The 16521-nt window shown below is 42.6% G+C and overlaps 3 protein-coding genes across 3 annotated transcripts; 2 read left to right on the forward strand and 1 right to left on the reverse strand.

The window, feature by feature from the left end:
• Positions 1 to 3765: 3765 nt before the first annotated feature.
• On the forward strand, positions 3766 to 5122 carry LOC310766192 (mas-related G-protein coupled receptor member H-like). The gene is made up of 2 exons (XM_083622249.1): positions 3766 to 3941; positions 4069 to 5122. The coding sequence occupies exon 2, from the start codon at positions 4122 to 4124 to the stop codon at positions 5106 to 5108; it is 987 nt and encodes a 328-aa protein (XP_083478375.1). The 5' UTR covers positions 3766 to 3941; positions 4069 to 4121; the 3' UTR covers positions 5109 to 5122.
• A 1355-nt stretch (positions 5123 to 6477) lies between these two features.
• Positions 6478 to 9359, forward strand: LOC310766197 (mas-related G-protein coupled receptor member H-like). Its single transcript, XM_083622263.1, has 2 exons — positions 6478 to 6625; positions 6753 to 9359. The coding sequence occupies exon 2, from the start codon at positions 6806 to 6808 to the stop codon at positions 7784 to 7786; it is 981 nt and encodes a 326-aa protein (XP_083478389.1). The 5' UTR covers positions 6478 to 6625; positions 6753 to 6805; the 3' UTR covers positions 7787 to 9359.
• A 2631-nt stretch (positions 9360 to 11990) lies between these two features.
• Positions 11991 to 15895, reverse strand: LOC310766183 (mas-related G-protein coupled receptor member H-like). The gene is made up of 2 exons (XM_083622236.1): positions 15652 to 15895; positions 11991 to 13813 (listed from the first exon to the last, which is right to left on the reverse strand). Exon 2 carries the CDS (start codon positions 13788 to 13790, stop codon positions 12774 to 12776), a length of 1017 nt encoding a protein of 338 aa, XP_083478362.1. The 5' UTR covers positions 13791 to 13813; positions 15652 to 15895; the 3' UTR covers positions 11991 to 12773.
• Between the last annotated feature and the right edge of the window lie 626 nt (positions 15896 to 16521).

Genomic DNA, 16521 nt, shown 5'->3' on the forward strand with positions numbered 1-16521 from the left:
TAATTGTCTCTGGCCAGGCATATAGTTTACATATGCAAAATGACTTCACATTAGCTTAATAGGTATTAGTTGGAAGAGAGGAGGCACTGTACAAGCTATCAGCTCCCTAAACATTCATCTTTTGGCTTTTTGTGCCAAACATGTTCAGCTCCCCAAGCATGTAGGTTTGTGGCAGTGCAGTTTTGTGCTGGAAGACATTCAGTCAGACTCCAATTCTTCAGTCAATTCAGTCCTTTACTGACAGCTCCAAAACATTAAGGCAATTTCACTATATACAGACTTCCCCTAGATCCCTAGTAGAAGGTACAGGCTTCAAATGCAAAGCAAGTACAACTCAGAGCATATATACAGCACAGAATTCAGTATTAATTTGCGAAGCAAGCATGCAATGCACAGCCCCCTCTTAATAGACCTAAGAATGACCACATCCTTGGCCAGTTACCTGGTCACAGTGACCTGCTTGGCTGGTTGCCAGGTCAGTGTCCTTCAGACACTAATCACAAGACCTGCAGGTGAAAGATAAGGGAAGCATGTGCACCAGATGGGCAGGGTATAAATATATTATTATTATTATTATTATTATTATTATTATTATTATTATTATTATTGCAATTAAAGGAACCTCAACACCATCCTCTGATCAGCTTTCTGACTGTAAAAGAGAAAAGAGGCATGCTCACTGAATCAAAACACAAAAAGACCATATCAAATACTTGCCATCAACTGTTAGAGTATTATCTTGAATAGAGTTGCTCCACATGTGTTCACTGATTAGTTTATCACATGTGTACCACAAACGGACAGAGCCATCAGATGTCATTGTCTAATCATTGCCTCTCCCTTATTCAGTTCATTAGGTAGAATTTGTGACTGTATTTGCCTGGGCTCCACCACCATTTTTGCAACATCCATCTGGTTCCCTTCACTAGCACCTGCTTCATCCTTGAACATCCTTCCAAGCACATGAAGAGCTCCCTGGATTGTCTCTCCCAACCAAGTAATATATTCTTGGGTCAATGATGCTGTTGAATGGCAAATATAATGAAGAAGAGGAGAGCGCTCAAGAAATCTGTGTGCACCTTTGGTGGCTGACATCTGTGTGTGTGAGCTACATCAGATCTTGATGAAGGGGGTCAGCATGGAGCCAAACATAAAGGGAGTGGGGGAAACCCAGAAAGTTCACAATGCTAATAATCATTGGACCCTGATGAAGTGGAAGCGTCATTCCAGAAAGTAGGTTAGACAAAACCCAGAACAAGGATGATACAACAGCAGAATAGGCTGGTAGATGGCATGAGCAGCAAATGAAAGGTGGAAAAGGTACACCCACAGCCAATCACGAAACACCAGAAGCATTCCTATTCACGTTCCTAATGGACAACCAGCTAATCCAATACTACCATATGAGGAGGGTGGGCAGGCTGCTGCATTTAACTGATGAAGCCAGTAGCCTAAATAGGGCTATGCCTGCCCTACTCCCATTGGTCCATTCTCACCACATGAGACTCACACACACACACACAATATCATAGATGCCAGGTAGCACCATGCTTTTCACCCTTGCAAGGGGTGCCCCTAGCAAGGGGGGAAACACTCCCATCAAAGCAACAAAGGAGAAAAATCATGCACTTCTCTGAATTTTGCAGTGCAGGTATAGTTCAAAAGACATTACATAATGTACACAAAAATATATTCTATGAGAAAGCATGCATTTATAAGCATTTTTAGTTGAAATGCATAGAAAAACATACGGCAACGCGTATTTTAGGCAGGAAATCTGTACACAATGTGTATTTTAGGGAAACTGAGTACAAAAGTGCAGACAATTTAAATGTGCAATGTTTGTTTCTCTTGTTTTTAAGGGGACAGAAACAGAATTAGGACTGAGCTATCTTATGAAACTGACACAGAACAGAAACAGGCTGACGTTGTTCATCCTTATTTGGAAATCATTGCTCTCCAGAAGCTTCTTAGCGCATTATTATGTGCCGGGAACACATATCTCAGATTCTTTCAATTCCACGTTTCCCGTTTCCCTCAATGACAAAGCAAAGCAAAGGATGAATGGTGATTCTGAAAGCAGTAAGGAGAAATCAAAGCAACATAAGAAGAATAATGGGTATATAACCTAAACAGTCTATGAAGTACAATATTCTAAATGGAATAGCAAAGGAAATGAAGGAAGCGAGAGTGAGCAGTAACGGTCACATAAAACATGATTGGCTGATCTTGTGAGCTGCAGCACATCTTGGTGAACCTAATCAATGTAGAGACAAGAAAAGCGATGATAAGGGCATTCTTGGTACAGATTATCCTGATAATTGTGGAGAAAACATTCGTATGACAAAAGATGGCAAAATAGCTTTGCTCTTCCAGGCAACAAGCCAGAAGTGGGCCAGAGCAGCCATGAAGGCAAAGCAGAAATGTATTCTGACTGGGCAAAACAATCCTAGATCGGAAAGCAAGCCACACTGGGCTGTCCAGTATAAGCAAACCAAAGGAGGTAAATTACTGGCCTCTTTAGTGACAATGATCTTTGTTGGTCATTTTTGAGAGTGCTCGGTACCAAAAAAGGGAGTGACAGAAGCACACAAGGGAAGAAGTTGAAGTCAACAACAGGCAAGTTCAGCAAGTTAGGCGATCGAGGGAGTACTTTTCTTGGTGCAGATGCACAAGGCATATGTACAGAAACCAGATGGCAATTCCAGTCTTCACCAATGGAAACAGAGGTGGATTTAGGAAAGCACAACCAGTTTGCCACCACTGAGCACCAAGCCAAGAGGGCACTGGAAGAAGAAGAAGAAGAAGAAGAAGAAGAAGAAGAAGAAGAAGAAGAAGAAGAAGAAGAAGAAGAAGAGGAGGAGTTTGGATTTGATATCCTGCTTTATCACTACCAGAAGGAGTCTCAAAGTGGCTAACAATCTCCTTTCCCTTCCTCCCCCACAACAAACACTCTGTGAGGTGAGTGAGGCTGAGAGACTTCATAGAAGCGTGACTAGCCCAAGGTCACCCAGCAGCTGCATGTGGAGGAGCGTAGACGCGAACCCGGTTCACCAGATTACGAGTCTACAACTCTTTACCACTACACCACACTGGGGCAAGGATGACTTGCAACAGAAGATGAGAGGCAGAGGGAGCGAAAAGTTTTCAGAATTGCACAGGGGGCCACTGAAATTTTAGACCCCAAAGTCCACCACTGCTCCAAACATGCACATAAAAATGCCAGTGCTGTGGAGGATTGGTAAATAACCACAAGTATTGTCATAGTACCATGCTCTCCATTGTTTCCTCCTCCCTTGCACATAAAGGGAAAGTGGCTTCTCTACATCATGGCCTTCATGAAATTGCTGGTATTTCATTACTATTTGTAATTCATTACAATGATACCTGAAGGCCTTTTCAGGACTGGTCCTGAGGCATTTTGCTGCTAGAGGCTATCCCCAGACATATCTGAGTTGGCATCTAAGAACATTGCACCCTTGCTTTAGGATCAACTCCATTCCTTTGTTTAAGCAACTTTCCCCACCCTGGTGCCCTCCAGATGTTTGGAACTACATGTCCCACTCCCATCCAGCACAACATGGTGGGAGTTGTAGTCCAAAAAATCTGGAGGACATCAGACTGGAGGAGGCTTGTTTAAAGTCATGCGATCTCAGAACTTGTGTACAATTTATCTTCCTCTCTCGACCCTGATAATTTTAGCCTGATAAACAATTAGAACAGTTGACTGAGATACGATCATAGAGGAAGGGGCAGAGAAGACTGTGTAACCAGAGTTATTTCTTATATGCACTGGGAGTCTTGTGCCTCTTATATGAAGCTCTTCTTTATTTTGCACAAAATGTTTTCCTGCATTGCAGGGGGTTGGAGTGAATGATCCTTAGGGTCCCTTCAGACTCAACAATTTTATATTTCTATTCTTCTTCTTGAAGCTGTAGCAGGTGAGTAGTGTTAATCTCTTTCCTGGGCCACCTATAACAAATGAGTTAGAAGCTTTCCATATTGGAATTGTGTAGGCACTTACTTTTAGTGATTATCCCTTCTGATCCTCATCCCTTCTGCTTGCAGACATAGTGCAGAGAACAGGGAAGAAGGAAGAATCCAAAAGAAAAGATTTCATTATGGCTGAGCAGAGCACAGCAGCATCACTTGGTTTAACCATTGATGGGTTTTCTGGAGACTACAGCCCTTCAGCATTCCCAGAGGAAGATGATGAATCTGAACTTGCTTCTTTCACACATTACCTGTTTCTCTTTGCCTGTCTTTTCATTATTACCCTTGCAATATTCATATGTGGCCTGGTGGGGAATGCAATTGTCATCTGGTTTCTCTGCTTCATCGTGAAGAAGAATCCCATCACCACCTACATCTTGAACTTGGCTGTAGCTGATTCTTGTGTCCTTGTAACTTTAGCACTTGCAATTTCAGCTAGCTTTTGGGATCTAGGAGGAATTTCCTCTGGGCTTTGTATTGAACTGTTTATTTCCGCACATGCCATAAGCTTATATCTACTGACAGCCATCAGTGTCGAGAAATGTCTCTCTGTTGTCTTCCCAATCTGGTATCGATGCCACCGTCTAGAACACCTGTCTGAAATTGTTTGTGCATTATTATGGGCAGTGTCCATTCTGGTGTTTGGAATCTATCACTTTTTCATTTTCACCCAATATGCAGACTTTGACATAATGATTTGTGTCATTCATATGATCAACTCTGTATTTTGCACACTTGTTGTGGTCATCTGTACTGTGATCCTTTTCATCAAGGTCTGCTGCAGTTTACATCGACGCCAACGAGGAAAGTTCTACACAGCGCTCTTGCTTGCTCTTCTTTTCTTCCTCATTTTTGGTGTTCCACTCAGTGTCATAATAACTGCTCAATATCTTCTTGGTGATATTAATATAATAACGACATTATTTGGAGTAGTATCTGCTGTTATCAACAGCAGTGTTAATCCATTCATTTACTTCTTAATCGGAAGGAAAAAGACACATCGATCCAGAGAACCCTTGAAGGTGGTGCTGGAAAGAGTTTTTAGTGACAAAGATGATTGCAGAGAACATCGGAGTCTTCCAGCCGCAACAGATTCAATGATGATGACTCCTTAAGTCTCTCCTTGTAAGCTAAGCTGTTGGGATGGCATTAGAGATGACCAACAACATAGATTTATTCTTAAAAAAAAGTCTGTAGATTTGTGTTTTTCTGCTTCTTTTCTACAACTTATAATCATGGGTATTTATCTTGTTATGTTTACTCCTTTAGTTTTTATACTTGTTATTTGCTTAGTAGCTAACATGAACGTCAGGTGGCATACAAATTAATAAAGAAAAAGTAATCATTCACGAAGTGGGATTTGTTCAAATACCAAGGGCTCAAAGATTTCAAAGGCATACGCAGCATTCTTTTCAACTCCATCCCTTTGGAAGCTCTGCACACCCTTGGTGTGAAAGTGTGAATTTAACACACCTGGTCATTACGTGTGAAGTTTGAGCTGCTGTAAAAGCCACCTGGTCCCCTGGCAGAACTTCCTACATCTCCAATCCAACCTGGTTCCACCACAAATAATATTGTTACAGGTTTGTGGGGGAACAAGGTATCCCCAGATCCCTGTGTATCAGATTCCCTCCTATATATTCCTGGATATGTTCTGGGAAGAGGAAAGAGAACAAAGGTGAGAACTTCATGAGTGCAGGCTGCAACCTAGAGAATGGCTAGCATAGCTGACTGCTCTGGACTCAAGCTGACTGAAGCTATGAGAGAAGCAGCAAGAGACACTCTTGGGGAGGGAGGTTCTGCAGTCCCTCCAACTAAGCTCAGGTGTAAATATGAGTAAAGAAACCACATTTCTTAAAGACTTTGCAGACTCCACTGCAGGAGAAGAAGTTCCACTGTATCCTTTGGCTGTAATCCATTATCTTTGTGCTATGAAAACTTTCACTAGCTGATGTGTCCACATTGAACAACTTGTGCTCACACAACTACAGGGCCATCTGTTCTTATCTTTTCCAAATTTGCTGGCAACCTTAAATACAAGGGTAGTCAAGAAAAGAAGAATATCGTTACAATGATACCTGAAGGCCTTTTCAGGACTGGTCCTGAGGCATTTTGCTTCTAGAGGCTATCCCCAGACATATCTGAGTTGGCATCTAAGAACACTGCACCCTTGCTTTAGGATCAACTCCATTCCTTTGTTTAAGCAACTTTCCCCACCCTGGTGCCCTCCAGATGTTTGGAACTACATGTCCCACTCCCATCCAGCACAACATGGTGGGAGTTGTAGTCCAAAAAATCTGGATGACATCAGACTGGAGGAGGCTTGTTTAAAGTCATGCGATCTCAGAACTTGTGTACAATTTATCTTCCTCTCTCGACCCTGATAATTTTAGCCTGATAAACAATTACAACAGTTGACTGAGATACGATCATAGAGGAAGGGGCAGAGAAGACTGTGTAACCAGAGTTATTTCTTATATGCACTGGGAGTCTTGTGCCTCTTATATGAAGCTCTTCTTTATTTTGCCCAAAATGTTTTCCTGCATTACAGGGGGTTGGAGTGAATGATCCTTAGGGTCCCTTCAGACTCAACAATTTTATATTTCTATTCTTCTTCTTGAAGCTGTAGCAGGTGAGTAGTGTTAATCTCTTTCCTGGGCTACCTATAACAAATGAGTTAGAAGCTTTCCATATTGGAATTGTGTAGGCACTTACTTTTAGTGATTATCCCTTCTGATCCTCATCCCTTCTGCTTGCAGACATAGTGCAGAGAACAGGGAAAAAGGAAGAATCCAAAAGAAAAGATTTCATTATGGCTGAGCAGAGCACAGCAGCATCACTTGGTTTAACCATTGATGGGTTTTCTGGAGACTACAGCCCTTCAGCATTCCCAGAGGAAGATGATGAATCTGAACTTTCTTCCTTCACATATTACCTGCTGCTCTTTTTCTTTCTTTTCATCCTTACAATATTCATATGTGGCCTGGTGGGGAATGCAATTGTCATCTGGTTTCTCTGCTTCATCGTGAAGAAGAATCCCATCACCACCTACATCTTGAACTTGGCTGTAGCTGATTCTTGTGTCCTTGTATTTTTAGCATTTTCAATTTCAGCTAGATTTTGGGATGTAGGAGGAATTTCCTCTCAGCTGGGTTTTGAACTGTTTATTTCCGCACATGCCATTAGCTTATATCTACTGACAGCCATCAGTGCCGAGAAATGTCTCTCTGTTGTCTTCCCAATCTGGTATCGATGCCACCGTCTAGAACACCTGTCTGAAATTGTTTGTGCATTAATATGGGCAATGTCCATTCTGGTGTTTGGAATCTATCACTTTTTCATTTTAACCCAATATGCAGACTTTGACATAATGATTTGTGTCGTTCATATGATCAGCTCCGTATTTTGCACACTTGTTGTGGTCATCTGTACTGTGATCCTTTTCATCAAGGTCTGCTGCAGTTTACATCGACGCCAACGAGGAAAGTTCTACACAGCGCTCTTGCTTGCTCTTCTTTTCTTCCTCATTTTTGGTGTTCCACTCAGTGTCATAATAACTGTTCAATATCTTCTTGGTGATATTAATATAATAACGGCATTATTTGGAGTAGTATCTGCTGTTATCAACAGCAGTGTTAATCCATTCATTTACTTCTTAATCGGAAGGAAAAAGACACATCAATCCAGAGAACCCTTGAAGGTGGTGCTGGAAAGAGTTTTTAGTGACAAAGATGATTGCAGAGAACATCGGAGTCTTCCAGCCGCAACAGATTCAATGATGATGACTCCTTAAGTCTCTCCTTGTAAGCTAAGCTGTGGGGGTGGCATTAGAGATGACCAACAACATAGGTTTATTCTAAAAAAAAAAGTCTGTAGATTCGTGTTTTTCTGCTTCTTTTCTGCATCTTATAATCATGGGTGTTTATCTTTTAACGTTTGCTCTTTTAGTTATTATACTTGTTATTTGCTTAGTAGCTAACATGAACGTCAGGTGGCATACAAATTAATAAAGAAAAAGTAATCATTCACGAAGTGGGATTTGTTCAAATACCAAGGGCTCCAATACTTCAAAGGCATAAGCAGCATTCTTTTCAACTCCATCCCTTTGGAAGCTCTGCACACGCTTGGTGTGAAAGTGTGAATTTAACACACCTGGTCATTAGTTGTGAAGCTTGACTGCTGTAAAAGCCACCTGGTCCCCTGGCAGAACCTCCTGCGTCTCCAATCCAACCTGGTTCCACCACAGATAATTTTGTTACAAGGTATGCCCAGATCCCTGTGTGTCAGATTCCCCCCTATATATTCCTGGATATGTTCTGGGAAGAGGAAAGGGAACAAAAGTGAGAACTTCATGAGTGCAGGCTGCAACCTAGAGACTGGCGAGCATAGCTGACTGCTCTGGACTCAAGCTGACTGAAGCATCAAGAGACACTCTTGGGGAGGAGGTCCTGAACTCCCTCCCTCAAAACTCAGGTGTAAATATGTGTAAATAAGCCATACTTCTTAATGACACAGGATTGGCAACAACAGGAGCAGACATGTTCTTTGCTTACAATAACAGTTTATTACCTTGTCAATTGTGCTGTTTTAAATGTGCATTTTTTAAAAATTTGGCTTCTTCTAGTAATGTTTTCTTTTGAAATGTTTAAGACAATATAATAGTTTCCTGATAACCATTTTGCTTTGAATGTATATTTAACTTTCTTCAGTATTGTTTTATCCTGGATTTGATGCTCTAATGTGTTTTAAACCACACTGAGGTTTTTTAAAAAATATAGAGAGGCATAGTGATGAAATGAATAATATCAATAATGGAAATTGCTGAATTGTAGGCTCATCTTGGCGATCATTGTGGGCAACATAAAGTAAGCACCTTGGTAGCCACTCAGAGAATTGCCTTGGTTTCTTCTCTGCTGTCATGTATCCTGTCTTTCATTTTCCTTCCTCTTGTTCTTCTAAAGTAGGCCACTGTTTATCTTACTAAATATATAGAGTGATGTGTTGTGCAGGCAGTGGAAGAAGGGCAGAATGGAGGCTATGAACTTTCCTTTCTTCAGAGAGCTAGCTTGGCTGGGGAAAACATGAGTCACGACCTTGCTTTGGGTCATTGGCCAATGTGATGCAACTCAAGGTTAAATATTATGGTGCACACAATATGCTGGAATATCTCATTTCTTCTCAAGTTAACTAATATATTGCATCAAATGTTACAGTTTAAGAGTGAAGTTGTTCCATCAATGTTTACTTGTTTGTTTGTTTTTAATTATTGTTTCTTTTTATGTTTTTAGCCATTCTTGTTTTTATCTGTATGCTATCTTGAGTCCCTGTCAGGGCAAAGGCAGGATATAAATAAAATTATTACTGTTGTGGTGGTGGTGGTGGTGGTGGTGGTGGTTGTTAAACCTCTACCTAAACAATCTTTTAAAATATATATTTTTTTAAAAATTGTCCAGTAGCACCTTAGAGACCAACTAAGTTTGTTCTTGCATGCATAGACACAAAAGCTTATACCAAGAACAAATGTAGTTGGTCTCTAAGGTGCTACTGGACATTTTCATTATTTTTCTTATATATTTTCAGTGCGTCAGACCAACATGGCTACTTGCACTGTCAAAGGCACACACACTGAACATGAGAACTAAGCATCACTCCTTCCTGTACACATGGGGACATTTTCAAAGAGAAAGAAACAGTTGGAACAGAGGAAGCAATCAATATTGACTAGATTTAGTCTTTCATTTCATTACCTATTTATTGACATTGTCAAAAGGCTTAAAAGCTGCTAACCATGAATGGGGTGGTGCAGCTCTGGGATCATAAAAAGCAACATGATATTCAGTAGTACACCAAAGAATACAAAAGGCAAACCTTTTACATCCAATAATAAACTGATGCTATGACAGGCAAATCAGTGGCAAGGGAGCTAATGGTTGTTGGCTCACCTGGACAGGAGCAAAGGAAACTGTGGATCTGGATATGATACATCCTCCTAGTCTTTGGCCTTTCAAATTTCACTGGCACCCTCTGCAAGGCAAAAATTTGGCGCCCTGCACCTCTTGCCTTCCATTCAATACATGCACTGTGTCAGAGTGGTGATGCCTTCCATTGACCCCAGTGCAGTGGAATAATAATAATAATAATAATAATAATAATAATAATAATAATAATAATAATATATTATTATTATTATTTATACCCCTCCCATCTGGCTGGGTTTCCTCAGCCACTCTGGCCGGCTTCCAACAGAATATTAAAATACAATAATCTATTAAGCATTAAAATCTATTAAGCATTAAACAGGGCTGCCTTCAGATATCTTCTAAAAGTCTGGTAGTTGTTGTTCTCTTTGACATCTGGTGGGAGGGCATTCCACAGGGCGGGTGCCACTACTGAGAAGGCCCTCTATCTGGTTCCCTGTAACTTGGCTTCTCACAGCAAGGGAACTGCCAGAAGGCCCTCGGAGCTGGACCTCAGTGTCCGGACAGAATGATGGAGGTGGATACGCTCCTTCAGGTATACTGAACCAAGGCCACACTGCTCTAAATCCACCTCCTCCAGCCTCCTTGGCCACCTGCTTCCCACTTTAGAAGGCAAAATGCAAGTTCATAGCAAGGGACAGCAGCTGCATATGCTATTGTTATTCTTCTGAATAATCTTATTCATTCATTGTCTTATTCAAGGCCCCAAGGTGATCATAGAGAATTGCAAATAAAGCAGGAGGGATTCAGCTAGCAAACCCCACCATCAGAAGCCCTGAGCAAATATCCCAACACCACCCCTCTGTGCTCACCAAAATTGGCCTGGGTTGGGATAAACCTTGCAATATGAAGTGCAGCAGAAGAGGGTGATCATTCTGACTAGCAAGCAAAGATGCTTAACTAGACAGAATGGATGCCTTAGTACAGGGGTCAGCAAGGCTTACCGGGCATGGGCCGGATCACTCCCGTGGAGATCCTCCGTGGGCCAGGCCAGTGCACCACAATGCCGAAAATCGCGTCTGCACATGTCCGAGGTGCCAGAAGTTGCTTCTGCGCATGCCCAGACGCTGGAAATTGTGCCTGCGAAGAAGTGATTACCGGTGCCATGGACATGCGCAGACACGATTTCTGGCGTCTGGCCATGCACAGAAGTGATTTCCGGAGCCGCGGAAGAGAGTCCCCATGCTGCGCTGCGCCGGTTTAGTGCAGCACTCAGGGACTCGCTGAGTGGGCAGCTCAGTTCGGGGGCGGCTGGGGGCCGGTTAAGTGGCCTCCGTAGGCTGCTTCCAGCCCATGGGCCTTAGGTTGCTGACCCCTGCCTTAGTACATCACTGAATTCCTCCTAATCAAATGTTTCAAAGAACCCATGGCAGTGCCTAAAAGGACTACATATGAAACACTGTCAGGGACTGGTCTGAGGAGGAATGGTGGAGAACCCCCCCCCCTCTGCTGCACTTCCCAGAGAAGAGGGAGACAGTATAGATTTAGAACAGTGGTTTGCAGAAGGTCACAGTTCAGAGGCTGCAGAGGGCAGAAGCTGGGAAATATTGGGAGAGGAGCAGGAGGAAGAAGAAGCACCAGGGTAGAGACAGCTGACAGACTCAGCGTCTTTGGAAAGCATACCAGACCCCTCCGCTTATCCCAGGTCCTGGAGAGCATTGAGAGTAGTAGAACAGAAGGATTAAAGCCAGAAAGCGCAGATCAGCCGGAGCAGGGATGATGTATGATAGGAGAGACGGAGGCGGTGGAACTTTACACAGAGCAAAGCCATTATCTAAAAGAGGTGGCATTGCTATGTCTTCTACTGTGAATCTTGAATAAAAGACTTGGTAAGAACTCTTCTTTTTTTATTTGCTTATTGGCTGCCACCCTGGGAAGGATCAAATTTCCTGTCTCCTGACAAACACATAGGCAGTAAAAACCCAGCAATCTCACAGCAAACTACCCCCTGAGGAAAGGTTACAGCATCCGGGGCCAAAGAAAGTATTTCTTCACACAGACAAATCAATTCACACAGTGCATAGTTAAAACTATTATTATTATATATTAAATTTGTACACTTCCCTATACCCGCAGGTCTCAGGGTGGTTCACAAGATACAATCACAATATAAAAGCACAAAATATAGAATACAAACAAAAGCAACTCAATAACAGTTGACGACGCCCCCAAACACATTTTAAAAGGGTATTGGATGTGAATCAGCCAAAGGCCTGGTTAAACAGGAAAGTATTTGCCTGGTGCCTAAAGGTGTATAAGGATGGTGCCAGGCAAACGTCCCTGGGGAGAGCATTCCACAAATGGGGGACCACTGCAGAAAAGGTCCGTTCTTGTGTTGCCACCCTTGAGACCTCTTTGTGGAGGAGGCACATGAAGGAGGGCCTCAGATGAGAATCTCAGGGTCCAGGTAGGTTCACACGGAGAGAGGTCATCCTTGAGGTATTGCGGTCCTGAGCAGTTTACTATGGGACTATGCTCCCACAAGAGGCAGTGATAGTCATCAACATGGCTGACTTTACTCCACACAGGGAGGTACCCTGAGGTTCCTGACGGCAATGGACTATGCTGCAGCAACTTTATCAATACTGAGCTAGAGAGAAGTGGCAGTTAAATCAGTATGGCAAGAGAAAAGCATCCCTTTGAGTTAACGAAGCTGTGGCTTTTTGTTGTGCCTATTGATTACATCTTGCATCTTCATTCCTGGGTAAGGAGATTGAGCTTCATGGTATAGTCCACTATGAGCAATTATTCTTACATGTTCCAGGATCAAAGCATTTCTATGCAAGAACAATGCTGGCTTAGTCAGTTGATGGCTTGGGTTGAACAAGTTACTGCACTAAGTTTCTCTGCATCAGTCAACACGTTCCCTTGCAGAGGATCATATTCATCCTGGAAGACCCTCCTGAAAATGACCTTCAGGGGTTCTGTAGAGGAACATTTGCCCCCTTTCCCCACCAAGTAATAAAGCACTGGCTTAATGCTGCCATTGACAGAGTAGAGGAGCTGTGAAAGTGCAATAAGAGTTTGTGAATGCTTAGGGGAGGATAGCAGAAATGCGACGCTCCATGGGCCATGGCAGAGGAGGAAAAACAGGAGGGAGAGAAGAATGGCAGTAGTTAGGCTTCCTGGTAGTCGGCGCTGAGAGTTGCAACACATTTTGACCAGCAGGAGCAAAGTGAAGACAGCTAAAATTGGAGGCAAAACCCATATGACCACAATGAATATGGTCTTGACAACTGGGTATAATATCATATTATAGACCAGGTAAAATGAAATTTCCATTCCGCAGAACATGACACACAGGATCCAGACTAGCACAGATAGCCCAGACGAAAGGGATTGTGGCCGCCGATGTTGGTAGCAGCTCAGAAAAGAGACAGAGAGGCATCTTTCTATGCTGATGAGTGTATGGAAACAGAGACTGGCAGTATAGCAAAATTGGCATAAGTGCAACAGGGGTATTGCAGAAATGCGGACAGGGAGCGGTAATCCACAGAGGTCATCAGCGAACAAAAAGATAAGGGACAGAGACAAAAACATGAGCAGGCCAAAGTCAGCTGCAGTCAAATTCAGGATGTAGGTGGTGAAAGGATTTCTCTTAATATGGGAATCAAGGAGCCACAAAACATATCCATTCCCCAACAACCCAAATATGCAGATAAGGATGGCAATTGGTTTTGTATAATAACCCAGTTCAAAAAATGCATATCTGTGGATTTCTTCTTTGAAACGTGTTGTGCGAAGTTGCTCTCCATATACTTCATATGTGTTTTCAATGCCCATGGTGAAAATGTTGCTGCCCCACTCACTGCTGCTCATAATACTCCACACCGTTTTCTGTTCTGTTGGAGGGTGGAAACAGAGGGGAATTAGTCACTCTGGTTGAGCTGGACTACAGAAGTATTTGAACATTTCACATCAACACTTTTACTATTTTATAAGGCGAGGCAACCGAAAGCTGGCATGAACGGGTGACATTAGAAGCTCCAGATATGGCTTTGCATGAGAATTCCAAAAAAACCTAAACAAGTTTTGAAATCAGTGATTAAAATCAGTGAAGTTTTGAAATCAGTGGTTAGAATCAGTGAAGTTTTGAAAGTTTCAGTCTGCCATCTTGATTCATAATGACATCCAGTTGTATTAAAACATAGACAAACCCTGTCCCTTGATCTCAGGAACCATCATGCAAAATAAGAATGCAATATCTCGATAGGTGCCCAAACACAGAGTTAAAAAACAATCATCCAAAATAGTAGATTTTCCAGCTGAATTCTAGTATTACCATTACTATTATTGTAACTGTTTAAAAGGACTTTATAAGAGATTTAAAATAGAAACAGGAGAAATATCAATTTGGATTACTAGACGGATGTTAGAAGAGTCGTTTTGTGCTGTCTGAGTAACTAAAAGTTAAAGGCTGGACTCTAGAGGGAAATTTGGACAAAGTTACAGCCTACAGAGGGGACAAAACTATTACGGAGTACATATGTTAAATACTTTGAATAACTGTTGTAACAGATAATTGTCAGATAGGGAGGCAGTAGTTCTTCTTTTTAATCATTTTTTCCTAGTCTTTTCTATTCTTTTAGTTATTTTTAATTTGTTCTTTCTCTTCCTCTTTTTTATTTAATTGTGTTTTGTAAGGATCATGGGTATTTTTGTTGTTGTTGTTGTTATTCTTTTTTATACACTCCTTTTTATTATATTTTTATAAATGAATTTGGGTTTTAATGCTCAAAATGTTATAAACCTTCCATAAAATTGTTTTAAAGATTACTGTTATTAATTCTACTGTTATTATGCATTCGGTGACTGATACTTAAGAGCAACACTTACGTTACTAAAATATGGGAGCTGGGAGGTTAAGGCAGAAGAATGACAAGAATGAATGGAAGCAGAAGCTGAATCAGCCCACAGATGAAGTGGTGGGAGAGAAACTGCTTTTACATCACACTCAGACATCTAACAGTTCTTGGAGCCTCATTGTGGTTAGATAGAAACCACTAAAAAAATTTACAATTTTGAATATTACTTAAGAAATGAAAAGGGGTGAGTGTGGGGGAGAGAAATATCTTGACCTGGCCATGAAAAATATTGAGAACAGTACTAAAAAAAAAACTTCTCCATGCTCTCAACAGTGGCAGCCTCCTTTGGATCAGACTCTGTCCGGTGAAAGGGATTTGATTTATTCCTGTCCCTTCAAAGAGACACCTTCCTGCCTTAGAGGTTGAAAGCGGAGGCTGGATGGCCACCTATCAGCAACGATGTCCTGGTGGAACCCCAGCCTCACCAGAGGGCTGGATGAGTTTCCAGGCTCCTTCTCATTTCACAATTCCGTGTTCACAGAGGGCAACTCAGGATGCAAGCCAGAGTGACTTGACCCCCACCTAAATGCAAGGCATAGCCTGGATATATATTGGGGGGGCAGGCTTTATGTGAGGGGGGCGCAGTTAAGTGCCCCCCTGGCTACACCCATGGTTACCGGTGCCCTCTGGAGTGCCTGGGTAAGGAGAGATTGAGAAACCAGAGAAGAGGTCCCCAGGAACATCACACATCCCCTCCATAACCTGGAACTTTTAAGGGAGGACAAAGTGAGGAGATGGGAACACAAAGCTCTTTAAAAAACAAACAAACAGGACAATCAAAACTTACAGATATAAAAGTTACAGACATAACTTACAGATCCTTTCTTTGTCCAGTCCCTCCTGGGGGACCTAAAGCTTCCAGCAAAACGCGCGATCTGGCTGGCTGGTAGCAGTCCTTCCTTCCTCCTTCGGCGGGGGAATGTTTTCTCCCTGCTTGCTTTCCTGTTATTCACACGCCCTTCTGATTCTCGCTCTCTTGCTCTTCTTCGCTGCTTTTTCTCGACTGGCGTCTCTCCAGCAGCTCTTTCCCTCCTCCTCTACCCCTTCTAGCCAGATCCGCCCTCTTCCCACGCACCTCACCCCCTCCCTGACTTCACAGATTCCTGAGAATCTCCGGATGTTCGTTCAGCCTAGGAAATCCCCAGTCCAGAGCAAGTACTGCTGTTTCTGAAGAAGAGAGGGCACGAACTGCTTTCCCCTGGCTCTCGCTGCTGACTGATCAGAGAGCACATGTACAGAGGGTGAGCCTGGGAGGGAACTACACAGACTGCATTTTTTAAAAAAGAGGCTTGAATGCTACTCTCAGTTAAAGAGGAAAGTACAATTTGCAGAAGGAGCTGGTTATATGTGGTGCTGATGTGCCAGAGACAGGCCAGAGAGACTTTGCAAAGTGATCCAGCAGTCTTTCCGGTGAAGATTTCGATCTCCTGCGCACAGGAAACTTTGCATGGAGGAAGATTTAACTCTTTGTGAACCCAGAGCTTACAAACGAAAAGAGGATTTTCTGTTTCTTCCAGCTGGTGGAGGATACAGTGGCACCTCGGGTTACATACGCTTTAGGTTACATACGCTTCAGGTTACAGACTCCGCTAACCCAGAAATAGTGCTTCAGGTTAAGAACTTTGCTTCAGGATGAGAACAGAAATCATGCTCCGGCGGCGGCGCAGCGGCAGCAGGAGGCCCCA

Source organism: Podarcis filfolensis, assembly GCF_964270895.1.
Source record: "Podarcis filfolensis genome assembly, chromosome: 7".
Lineage (NCBI taxonomy): Eukaryota > Metazoa > Chordata > Lepidosauria > Squamata > Lacertidae > Podarcis > Podarcis filfolensis.

Coding starts and splice junctions, on each gene's coding strand:
- LOC310766183 (XM_083622236.1), bottom strand. CDS start 13,790: ATGAGCAGCAGTGAGTGGGGCAGCAACATTTTCACCATGGGCATTGAA.
- LOC310766192 (XM_083622249.1), top strand. CDS start 4,122: ATGGCTGAGCAGAGCACAGCAGCATCACTTGGTTTAACCATTGATGGG.
- LOC310766197 (XM_083622263.1), top strand. CDS start 6,806: ATGGCTGAGCAGAGCACAGCAGCATCACTTGGTTTAACCATTGATGGG.